Source organism: Mauremys reevesii, linkage group 4 (genome assembly GCF_016161935.1).
Source record: "Mauremys reevesii isolate NIE-2019 linkage group 4, ASM1616193v1, whole genome shotgun sequence".
NCBI lineage: Eukaryota > Metazoa > Chordata > Testudines > Geoemydidae > Mauremys > Mauremys reevesii.
In genome coordinates this window covers 67,602,194-67,614,797 of record NC_052626.1, presented here as the reverse complement: position 1 = coordinate 67,614,797, position 12,604 = coordinate 67,602,194, and the positions used below count along the sequence as shown (strand labels likewise).

The following is a 12,604-nucleotide window of genomic DNA, read 5'->3' as shown; positions in this document are numbered from 1 at the left end:
GCCCCCCATACGAAGCCTTCAGCCATGTAGAGAAATATGCCAAAGAAAAATCCACCTCCAGGACAATCTGGGAAGTGGCCACCCTTTCTACAATCCCAATTCCTCTATATCCACAGTATAAAACAGAACCCCCACATCAGTCGGTATGTTCTCCTTACTCTAAGGCTGCAGTGACTCTAGCACTGGGGAGAGGGATAGGTAGCATTCCTGTGCTCTACTCAAAGGTGTTATACTAAGTAGCATCTACACTAGGTAACTTAACCATTTCCTAGCAGAATTGCAGGACCATATGTTTAAGCAGAAACCATTCACTGCCTTCACGTTAGCCATACTGAACCATTGCAGTTTTGCCCCACATACATTAGTGCTCCCCTGAACTGCTTCAGCTGATGCCTTCTGAGTAGGTACCTATCCAACAGGTCTCAGCATTATGGATTCTGGGCGATGAAAAGCCACTATGCGACAGTAGCAGGAAGGCCATCTAAAATCTTTCAGTACTGTCCACACTAGCCCTAAAATGATCCAGACTGACCCAGTATTTAGCCTTGCTGAAAGCAAATCTACTCTCAACATTTGCCAGGCATTGTAAACCACCTGGATCACTTACGTATGGACACAGAAGTATTATAAAAGCATGCTAGGAAGGACTAAGCAGCTCTTCGCACAGAGTTCCTCTAATGTATACAAAGCCTAAGTGAGCTCCCTGATCCTCTCTACTTCTGGTACACACCAGGACCAATCATTGAGGAACCAGTATCCCAGGGAGGTGACACCCCCAATCCCAATTGCCAAAACCTATTGATCCAACCATTTAGAGCAGAGTGTCCCCATATTTGCAAGGGAATTGCACGCACTTATGCCAGGACTGAATTTGGCCCTTTTTAAATGTACTTAGTAACATGGTAATACTTCACTACTGTTGCTAAGGTCATCTCATTACCCTGCTTCTGATCCACACTCCTTTGGACTTGCCTGGCAACAGAATGAGAGGTGCATTACCAAACACTCTCTCTTATCCCTACAAGCTTCCAATTAAAACTTACGATCATAGGTAGGCCACTTAAATATTATTTGGTGAAGGGAAGAGCAGCAGAGAGGGAAAAAAGAGCAGGAAAATGCAAACAAATATTAAGGAAACCTAGGACCATAATATCCTCCAGAAATTCTCTTGATGATGCAGTTTAAACCAGAAGAAACTATGAGGCACTGATAAACACATACTTGTGTTTATCAAAGATAACATGGACACATGGGGGGAGATGGGCAAATGCACAAACAAGAAAACATACCCAAAAGCAAGGCTTGAAAACACATTATGTAACACCTACTAGCCCAAGAATAAAAGTTCATTAGGATTCCTCTACCACCTCACCTCTTTAAAGCCACACCCTCCAGAAACCTCACCCCTGTAATTTAAAGGAATCAAATAGTTGAGTATAATTTACTGTGTGCTACACTTAACTCTTACATATAGTCAATCAATCTCAATTTTTAAAATGCAACTTGCTCTCAAGAATGGTGGAAAAGCAGGGGGGGGAAATTGTTGAATAAGCTTGCAAACTTTCACATTTATTTGTCCAATAATATATCTACCAAATAATATCTGATGAGCTACAGAGAAAGCAGCCCGCACCACTTCCCACAGCCCCCATTGGCCTGGAGCAGCAAACCGCGGCCAGTGAGAGCTGCGATCGGCCAAACCTGCAGACGCGTCACGTAAACAAACTGGCCCGGCCCGCCAGGGTGCTTACCCCGGCGAGCCGCATGCCAAAGGTTGCCGATCCCTGCACTAGGCCCTGGCCTAGGCAAACATACACTTTTCCTGGTGCAGTGTGGAAGGGAGGTGCGTTGGAGAGTTAGCCTGCCAGCAGTGGTTCCCGTCCCACAGTGCTGGGCCCAGCTCCGAGCATTGTAATGCCATTCACTCAAATTTGGCCCAGGCACCCCTGACAGAGGGGCAGATGGCGAAATCTAAGGCTACGTCTACACTATAGTGGCACAGTTGCACCGCTACAAGATCTCTTGTGTAGCCACTCTATGACAGTGGGAGAGAGCTCTCCCACTGGCATAATTAAACCAAAGAGCGGCAGTAGCTATGTTGGCAGGAAATGCTCTCCAGCCAACATAGCAGCAGCACTTTTGTCAATGAAACTTATGTCGATCAAGGGGGATGTTTTCTTCATACCGTGACCAACAAAAGTGCTAGTGTAGACAAAGCCTGAATGATTAGTGTTGAGAGTCCGTGCGCCAGATCACAATAACTACAGTGAGGAGCCAGGCCAGCCTCACAGGGCAGGAGCCACTGCTTTGGGGTGAACGCGGGGCAGGCTCACCCTCCAGTGCATCCCACCCCTCTGAGCTTCTCCTCCTCACCAGACCATGATTAGGGTTATGACAACAGGGTGAAGGGTACATATATGTAACAGTGAGTTTAAAAAAAAAAATGCAGTTAGTGGGTTGCCTTAGTAAAAAGTGTGGGAATCAATATCTTAAGGCTTTTCCAAGCAGCAGCAATGTGAAACTAACATGATTCGTGTCAGTTTCTCTTGCTACCTACAGGCTTGGTAATAGCAGCAAAACACTCTGGTCATTTGTGTCTCTGCCACAGATTAGGAAAGCTAAGAGCAGCAGCAAAGGCACTTGAGCTGTTGGTGGATTTAGGACTTGTCTACACAGAGACATTTACAAGCAAAACTATATCGCTATAACTGGCCACATGGACACCCTTACTCCAGGGAAAATGTCCACATGAGGAGTTACCATGGTATTATAGCGGTATAGTTATGCTCCTAAATTTCCTTGTGTAGACAAGGAAGGCTCATTGTTCATATTTAGGTTTTCTTTTCTAACCATTATGAATAGAATCAGAGAGGTAGCCATGTTAGTCTGGATCTGTAAAAAGCAACAAAGAGTCCTGTGGCACCTTATAGACTGACAGACGTATTACAGGAGCATAAGCTTTTGTGGGTGAATACCCACTTCTACATGTGTCTGATGAAGTGGGTATTCACCCACAAAAGCTTATGCTTCAATACGTCTGTTAGTCTATAAGATGCCACAGGACTCTTTGTCGCTTTTTACATTATGAACAGAATTTTTCAATTAGTTTCCACAGCAGCTGATGGCATTTGCCTGGGAAAGATTCTTAGTCAGCCCAGTCAAATGGGTTTTTCAAGCACAAGTGTTGCTACCATATACTATGGCTAGGCAAAAAGCACCCATTATGCCCCCTTTCCCCCCCTCTGTGTCTCCAATTACTGTTCACAGCATATCAGATAGTCCCCAGGCAAAACCCTGAACATTTCTCCTGTTTGGAGTATGTTGACTCTTACAAATGAGAATCCATTCTTAAAGCAAAGGCTGCAAGACACACAAATCCCAACGATGTGCATTAGTATATGTGATTATTGCTAGCAGAAGGCCAGAGAGGCAGGAAAAGTCAGTTTCTCTCTTTACCCCATTTTGGAGAAGAGGTATAATCCCCTTTTCCAACCCTATGGGGTGGAGGACCTTTTGCAACACACACACACACACACACGTTTGGAAAACCATGACTGTCAGTAAGGGGAAGTGACACTCCTCTCCTGTCTCTCATAACCCCATTTTGGGAAGCTTGGGGGGTGGGGAAGGAGCTGGGATCCTCCTCCCACACACAGGGAGACAGGTTTAGGTGGGGGTCTGTGACACACTCCAGTCTGGAGAGTCTTGGCGTTCAGTGATCCCTTCCCATCCACCCTTAGTCGGGGGCCCCTGGCTCGGGGGAGGGGGGAACTGCAGGCAGCCCTTTCCTTACATCGGACTGGCGCTGGATCTCCTCCCCAAGGGGTGCTGTGACCCTCCCCCGGGTTGGGAGTCTCGGGCTAGGTAGAGGGAACTGCAACCCCTAGCCCCAACAGGGAGGATCTGGGCGAGCCTGCTCCGGCCTCCCCTCCCCTGGGCGGAATAGGCCATCGATTCCCCGGCCTGTCGCTATGAGGAGCCCAGGAGAGCGAGGCCTGCAGCTCCCAGCAAAGCCCCGGCCTGGAGTTTGCTCCCTGCCCCTCCGCGCGGAAGGGGAGCGAGGCGTGAAGCACCGCAGGGGAAAAGGCACCTGCGGCAGCCCCGGGGGGACCCGGCCCGGCGCCCCGCGGCCGCTCTCCCCCCTCCCCAGGGTAGCGGGTAACGTCAAGCCAGCGCCCCCGGCTACCTGACAGCGCCTGCGCCCCAGCCCGGTACGGGCACCACCACCCGCCCGCGGGGAGATCCACCCAGCGGCTCCATCCCCCTCAGCGCGGCCCAGGAGCGACCCGAGCCTCCCGCACCCGCCCGCCCGAGCAAGGTCCCGCACCACAGCCCCCCACCCCAGCGCACACAGCGTGTACATGGCCCCCAGTAGCCCCCCGCCCTCCCCAGCCCGTGACCCGCTCCACAGCGCCTCCCGGCTCGCCCCGGCCCCGGCTGTTCACTGGGACATGTCACCGGGCTCTGCCAATTTCAGCCCAGCTGGCTCCCAACGCCTTCGCCGCGCAATAAACCCCCTGCACCGCCCCCCCCCCCGTGCCAAACACTTTCCTGCAAACTTTGTTGGGGAGTCACGCCCCCCCCCCCAGAATACAAAAAAAAATGGGATGCGAACCTGTCAACCATTTTAGATCCCTCCTTGGGGAACACTAGTCCCGGGGGGGGGGGGGGAATGGAAACGCCACCACAATCCCTCCCCCCTTCCCTGGGTGAGCGGGGTGGGGGGTGGAGGCGAGATGCTGGGGGGGAGGAAGGATCTTTGCTTTACCTGAGACCAGCCACTGGCCTCCATTGTTGGAGAATTCAATGGCATTGACACAGCCGAAGTGGCCCAGTAGGTCCTTCTTGTAGAGGTTTCTGCAGCCCCGCAGGCGTCTCCTCTGAAAGTCCTGGGTGAGCAGGGGGTCCCCCTGCAAGCCCCGCTGGGACAAGAAGCCCACCACCGACCTCATGCTGCCCCCCGGCCCAGGTCTCCTCTTCATGCTGCTGCCTCTGCTGCTGCTGCTCCCCACCGCCCCCCTCACTCTCTGCCTTCTCCCCTCCCCCCCTTGTTATGGTTATGATGATTTTTCTTTAGCCAGCCATAGCAGAGAGAGGTGTTAGACACTCCGTTGCTTCCTGATCCCCCTTAAACTCCTCCCCCTCCTCCCCCCAGCAGCTGATGCACAGCTGCAGCCTTGTCCTTAATGCAATTCTTCTGCTGCCTGGGTTTGTTTGAATGTTGGTGGTGGTGGCAACGCATTTGGATGTTTAATGGCTAACGCTGGTGTATAATACCTCGCAGACTTACTTAGGAAGGCATCTTGTTTTTGCTCCAGAACTTATTTCAAACACCCTTCCCCCCCCCCGCCCTCCAGAAAATCGCTGCGGAAGTACTTTCTTCTCCCTTTACGGTCGGATCAAGGTGTCGTATCGTTTCCCATTTGAAGGGGGGTTGCCGTGTGAAGGCACTACTAGGTCTTTTGGATGGGGAGGTCAGGAGTGTGTGAGAGGGATGTAAAAGGGGACAGCAGCGCTATGCCTGACGTTGTTATCTGTTGCTTCTCACATGAAGCGTGGTTGCTGATCCTCAGAAAACACTACATTTGCTGAAGTCGAACGTATGTAATAAACCCAGTTGATTTAAAGGTCCCTGGAATTCGTTCCCCTTTGCAGTGACTAGTAGGGGCTTTCTTCTCCATGCAGTTCCTAGTAGTGGGAAATTGCCGAAATACAGCTAATTTTGGGGGTGGGGAAGATAACACCATGGCAATTTCCTGGGTGTCAACACAGCTTCTTCAGGGCTTGGATGGCCCTAAAAAAAAAAGCATTGGGGTTACTCCAAAATGAGCCTGGAGGGAAAAGAATGTTTCTCCAGCAAAGCTGCAAAATAACGCCTTGAGACAGACATCATTACCATTAATGGGGATGCTTTCATAGAAGTTCATCTTGAAGAAAAGGGGGGGGGGGGGAAGTGCCCACTTTCTTTTAAATCTCAAAAAATCTTGAAACTATGGGATTTGAGTATAAGGAATGGGGTTTTTCTAAAGTGGGTTCCAGCCTATTCTGATACTTGCTAAGAACTTGAGATGCAAATGCTGGGACATGTAACCCAGTAACTGGGAAGAAAATGTTTTTTTTGGGGGGGGGGGGGAGGGAGGGGATTGACAGCACCTGTGAAATTTGTACTGGAAAATGCTGGTGAATTTCTGCAGGATTTCCACATGCACCCTTCCCCCACCTCTCAAAATGGTGAAATTCTACAGGACTTTCTTTTATCCATGAATGGTGATTTGGGGGGGGTGTGCCCCTTTTCCTCCTCTTGTCTGCCCTGAAAACTGATGAATTTCTGCAAGGTTTCCCATTTCTAATCTAGTTGATTGCTGTGGATCTATCCTCATGAGATGTGAAATTCGGCAGGATTTCTTTCCCAAATCTGGTGTATCACCTTGCTATGCTGCAGTATGTGTGTGTGCAGGGGGAGAAAACTATTTTTATTTTCTGTTCTACAGAGCCATATTCTTAAATTTTAACACCAGATTACCATTGTAAGACAAAAGGAAAATCATTCTAAAAGCAATTAAAGTACAATATAGACATTCTCTATGGCCCCCATTTTGCAAAGACACACATACACTCAATTTTATACATTGTAAGTAGCCTTAGGATTTTTAGATGCAAAATTCCTAATAGGTACAGGTTAACTCATAGTAGTAGTACCTGTGGACGTTGTAGTTTAGGCAAGGCTCAGAGGGTGGGAAACATCCCTGACCCAGTCTTATCTTTGTAAAGATGCCCATGTTGGGAATTGTGAGTCCCCCAAAACCTAGTGTAGACAAGATAAAAGTTTTGTTTTTCTTTACTTCATGACCAAAACTGTTGTGTAGCATTATTGTGTACTCTTAAATAGCTGCCATGTTCCACCTCAGAGGTGACTGCTTTGCTGTAGAAGATGAAATGATTTTGTTCTATAAAGTCAGTAAAATCTTTGGGATTCTTCTTGGCTAAGATTTATAGAAAGACCATAAAATCCAATAAATCACACTTTTTAGCCAACAACTCTATAAACGCTATTTTAGGTAGCAAACCTTTCAATTATATTAAAAATAAAAATCTGAGATTTGGCTATTTAAAGTGTGCAGCTTTTGTTTCAGACAGCATTCTTTCAAATGAATGAAATGTCAGTATGTGAAAATGTCTCCAAATACACTGTTTAAACCCAAAAGATAATAAATGCATAATAGTAATTTGACAAGAACATCCAACCACAGTGCGTTAGTTGGATGTTACTGCTACAATGCTCACCTTAACAATATTAATATTGAGACAATATATCGGGTTTCATATTTAACACCTGACATTTCTTAGGCCTTGTCTATGCCAAGGATTTGCCCTGTTTGCAGCCATGAGTGGCCAGCCATTAGTGCACTGTACTCGTGCAAATTCCTAGTGTAGACAGACAAACCTGCTAAAAGTCATGATTTGCATGAGTGAAAATAACCCTAGTTTCACAGACATGGGTAAACTGCACTGGTGAAAATGATGGTTTATTGCAGTTTTGCCAGTGTACACTAGAGGCACCTTTTACAGTTGAACTGATGGCTGGTCACTGATGGCTAAAATTCCCTGAGTAGGCAAGACCTTAGTGACATTATTTCAGTCTGTCTGTAGATTCAAAACTGTCCTCATCAGTTTACATTCTATTCTATTGTATTCCATGTTGTTTTTTATACTGCCATCATCATTAGCATCTGATGTTAAACAACATGATTAACTTCTGCACGTATGGTTCATTTTCTGTCTCATCCTCTTCCTAAAGGGGAAATTATGTGGTAAGAGTAAAGTATTGCTAGCTTTTTAGTTTTTTTAAATAAATATGTACATGTACCTTGCATTTGGAGAGGAAGGTGGTGAGGTTTATGGTAGTTCTTAGTTTGTTCCACAGTCTGGGACCAGTCCTGAGAAAAATCTTTGTCCTCTGTACAGATAACGTGTATAAAGGCTATCTTCAAAACCAAAAGTTCCAGAACTTTTTCGTACTACTTAATGGAAGTTTTGATTTGGAGAAAACAATCAGATCTGTGAGTGAAGAGAGGGAAAACATTACATCATAAGAACGTGTGGGTTTCTATTGTCTTTGAAAGAAAAATGATGGCAGAGTTGCACATAAGTGTGACTAAAGGTCATTTTTCACAAAGTCTAAATGCATTATCTATTTGATAAAAATGCTGGTAAAAATGTTAATGAATGTTTTTTTCACCCTGTTTGCTCTTTCTGAATTATTTTACAGATAGAATTATAATCCCTAAATCAATTATCATTACTTATGCCGCTGAGTAGGAGCTGGGCACATTTTGTTTTTTTAAGAAGACTATTCTGCTGTATTTACTCCTGAGTACATCAGTCTGATCAATACAAATATATTACAGGGCTTAATTGTGCAAGCCCCCTAAGAATGGAGCATCTGTTGACTTTAATGGGAGTTCTATGGCATGGGGTTGGGGAGGAGGGGAAACTTCTTGAATCAGGCCCACTGAATTTTATTAGGTTAACATTTTAAGCATTTGAAGAGACAGTGTTTTGGTTTGGGGCTTTTCCTTTCTATTCTCCCTCACCATAACAGACAAACCAATCTTTTTGAGAACTGAAGACTTGAAATATTGTGTAAAAAGAACAAGGAGTACTTGTGGCACCTTAGAAACTAACATATTTATTTGGGCATAAGCTTTCGTGGGCTAAAACCCACTTCATCGGATGCATGCAGTGGAAAATACAATAGGAAGATATATATACACAGAGAACATGAAAAAATGGGTGTTGCCATACCAACTCTAATGAGACTAATCAATTAAGGTGGGCTATTATCAGCAAGAGAAAAAAAAACTTTTGTAGTGATAATCAGGATGGCCCATTTCAAACAGTTGACGAAGGTATGAGTAACTGTAGGGGAAAAATTGGCATGGGGAAATAGTTTATGTAAATTCATCAAATCCCTACACTAGGGAATTAGTGGCAGCTAACATAATGAAGATAGAATGTAATGTTTTCTGCGGGGAAGATTCTTTTTGTGTATTTTGGGCCTGCTCCGGCGGCCAGTGGTCAATGGCACAACTCTCAGTGGCTTAAATAGGTCCAAGTTTGCAGAGATGCCAAGGGTTGACTGTCCTTAAGAATGAGATTTACAGCCTCAAAGGGTACGTCCAGACTACCCGCTGGATCAGCAGGTAGCGATTGATCTATCAGGGATCGATATATCGCATCTTGTAGACGCGATATATCGATCCCCAAACGCGCTCCCGTCGACTCTGGAACTCCACCAGAGCAAGCATCGAAAGCGGAGTCGATGTGGGAGCCACGGCCATCAATCCCATGCTGTGAGGACAGGAGGTAAGTCGAAATAAGATACATCTACTTCCTATTCCCGTAGCTGAAGTTGCATATCTCACATCGACATCCCCCTCCTCCTCCCCCCCCCCAGTGTAGACCAGGCCCAAGAGTGAGATTCAAGGTCAAAGAGTGAGAGTTTCCAGGTGGTGTGTTAAGTGATTGCTTAAGACAGGGACTCTTACCTTTGGTCCTTGGCGACATCCAATAGTCCAGGTTTTTAATCCCAGCAGCACTTATTAGTTTCTTTTAAAATGTACGCTGCTTAATATTGCATATGAAATGCTTAAGTGTCCTAATTCATGCTAAAGTCTAGGGCACGTGAAAATTCTATATGCAATGCAAACCAGTGGATTTTAATAAAAACAATTATTTGCTGGTTGGAACAAAAACCTGTATGGGTGGTGATCCCTGGGGACCAGAGTTAATAATCCCTGGTTTAGGCACACCATCAGTGGACAGAAAAAGAGAGATATTCAATAATAAACTCTTTTTATATAAACCTAACAAAAAAGAAAACTGTTTTATCAATACAACAATGTTTATTTTGCATATCACCTTGTCATAGTGATCATCCATTTGAAAAATACTTTACCGTACAAATATTATTTGATTTGTATATTGTTGCTAACATTATATTTACAGCAAACTAAAATAATCAGATTCCAAAATAAATACATGCAAAATAAATTAAAATAAAATAACTAAAATGAAACACAAACAATACATTAAATGTATGTAAAAATAAAGTAATTAAATTTAATTTTATTAATTTGAAGCTAACAAACCATAGATAAAGGATTCAGATTCCACATTTCTTTTAATATCTAATTTGATTTCACATTTTATTCATGTGCTTTGTTATATTGTCATGTGGCTGCCTTTGCTGTTTTTATAACTTCTTTTGGTGGCTCAAACTTGAATCATAGCTCAGGATTTGCCAACTTCACTTGGATAATAGAGGACAATGTCCCGTATAGCCCAAGGTTAGGTCTGAATGGTGTCTTATTCTTTTGAACAAGACTGAACACTTTCTCTTCTCCTGTATTTGAGGGGGGTAAAACTAAGACAAGCCTGGCAACCCTGGACAGTAATGGGAACTTGAAAAGACCACATTTTAAAAAAAGAAGTCTTACTTGCCACTGGGATGATGACAGGCCATGAATTTGTCCAGTGTGGTTTAATTTCTGAACTGTATTTTGCAGTACTGCAAACTTTCAATCAACTCCTGCTCGTTTTTTGGGCAAACTCATATTTTTTTGACCATCAAGTATTCATACACACACACGAAAAACCTGCATATCCTCCTCTCTTCTCTCCCGCAGGTATAGAACTGTGGGTCTGTAATCTCCATGGTTACCACAGTACCCAAGCTTGGAAAGCGGCTTTCCGAGCTCTAAGCCAGTGGTCCCCAAACTTTTCAGGGTCATGCCTTCCTTATCTGCCCCCCCATTGCCCCTGTCCATGCCCCTCCCCTCGGAATTGGGGCCATGGCTCCTGGGGAGGGGGGCGGACAGGGGCAAGAGGGCCAAGGCTGGGATCACGGCTGGGTGCACAGTTGGGGCCGGGTGCAGAGCCACAGCCAGGCTGCAGTTGAGGGCCGAGGCTGGAGGCGGGACCGGGAGCCAGGGCTGCAGCTGGGTGAGGAGCCAGAGCAGAGCTGGGAGTGGAGCAGGGCTGGGTGGCACTCCCTCCCCGCCCCCCATGGAGGCTGGCCTGGCCCCTGCTGTGCCCCCGCTGAACATTCCTCTGCGTCCCTCTAGGATGGCGCGCCTCACCTTTTGGGGACATCTGCTCTAAGCCCTGTGCCTGAGGCCCTGGATGTATTGTTGTCTCTTTCAGGCACCTGAGTAAAAATATTTTAAATCTTTATATATTTACTAAAAATTAGCGAGAGATGTATATGATTGTGTGAGATAGCATGCTAATGAGTGAGTCTCGCACCCAATAAGTGACACTTGACATGTCTGAGTTTGGGGGCCTTAATGCCTAGAGAATTATAGTTCAAGTGGGGAAGGGTGGATAGTTGGTTAGCTTACTACTAGCCTTTTACTTTTGGAGACCTGGATTTAGATTCATTGGATGATCCTGGCCCCACTGAAATCACAGGCATAGCTCCTATTGATTTCAATGGGGACAGGATTTCACCCGTTACACCTATGTCCACTGCCTAGCACAATGGGAAGCAAATCCCTGATTTACTTTTTAGACCACTGTGATTGAATTGCTTACTCTTCTCTTTCTTATAATTAATGTTTTACTGACAAAATGTATTGTTATACTGTATTATAAATTCTGTAATATTTGGATGAACATATATCATTTCTATACCTTGTATGTAACTAAGCAAAACAATAAAAATAACTCAGAACAACTTTTTAAACAAAAAGCTTTCTTTTAAACATAGCTCCATTCAGAAAAGTGACTGCAAAAATGGCATAGTGAGGTTTTATTCCAGTCTAGTTTATTCAGGTTTTTCATTACCGCAGTATCAGAACACTTTCCAGAAATGCGTTAAGCAATGTGACTAACATTGGCCATGTTTATTATTTCTCTATTATCGCATATCAAATTTGCTCAATTTAGCAGCTAAAGGATTTTTTTCCTAATGGTTCATGGACAGGAAAAAAACCCAGTTTAACTTTTAGATCCCTAGATCACACTTAGACATTTTAAAGTAGGAGATCATTCTAATAATTGCAATTGCACCTATTTCAATGTCAAGAGCAGTCTGAGTACCACACAGCACATTTATATGCCCCTAAGTAATTTTGAATTTATTCTGACCCAGAACCTCTTTCTCCCCACCTGTTTGGGCAATGGAAAAATCCTTTTACTTCTTCCTCCTCCACATCATACAAAAGATCCACCACTTCCTTTCCATCCTGACAGCTGAACAGCTAGGGTTGTGAACCCTCCAGGATTGGCCTGGAGTATCCAGGAATTAAAGATTAATCTTTAATTAAAGATTATGTCATGTGATGAAATTTCCAAGAATACAGCCAACCAAAATTGGCAACTCCTATGAACAGCTTCTCCATATTATTCCATACACTGCCCACAACCCAAGTTGTTGGCATATGAAGCCCCACCCATTTGAAATGCCAGAACAAGATGTCACTCACAGTAGATTGTGCAGATGTTGAAAATATGATAACACATTCTGTGCTAGGTTCTTCCATCTTAGCTTCCTCTTTGGGTATGTCTACACTACAAGAGTAGTTCGATTTAACTTAGGTCG

The 12,604-nt window shown here is 44.9% G+C and overlaps 1 protein-coding gene and 1 long non-coding RNA gene across 3 annotated transcripts in view; both read right to left on the bottom strand.

The window, feature by feature from the left end:
* DCAF5 (DDB1 and CUL4 associated factor 5) overlaps window positions 1–5,009 on the bottom strand; it is a 94,539-nt gene extending 89,530 nt beyond the window's left edge. The window contains exon 1 of one of the 2 annotated variants that reach the window (XM_039535245.1): window positions 4,769–5,009. In XM_039535245.1, the coding sequence (XP_039391179.1) occupies window positions 4,769–4,982 (214 nt within the window). In that variant the 5' untranslated portion in view covers window positions 4,983–5,009. Of the gene's footprint in view, window positions 1–4,615; window positions 4,632–4,768 lie in introns of those variants that run through there. The other variant, XM_039535246.1, reaches the window with a different exon arrangement.
* A 1,701-nt stretch (window positions 5,010–6,710) lies between these two features.
* LOC120403724 overlaps window positions 6,711–12,604 on the bottom strand; it is a 41,564-nt gene continuing 35,670 nt past the window's right edge. Inside the window, exons 3-4 of the long non-coding RNA XR_005597694.1 lie at window positions 7,868–8,058; window positions 6,711–6,805 (exon numbers count right to left, since the gene is read on the bottom strand). This is a non-coding gene — a long non-coding RNA (uncharacterized LOC120403724). The remainder of the gene's footprint in view (window positions 6,806–7,867; window positions 8,059–12,604) is intronic.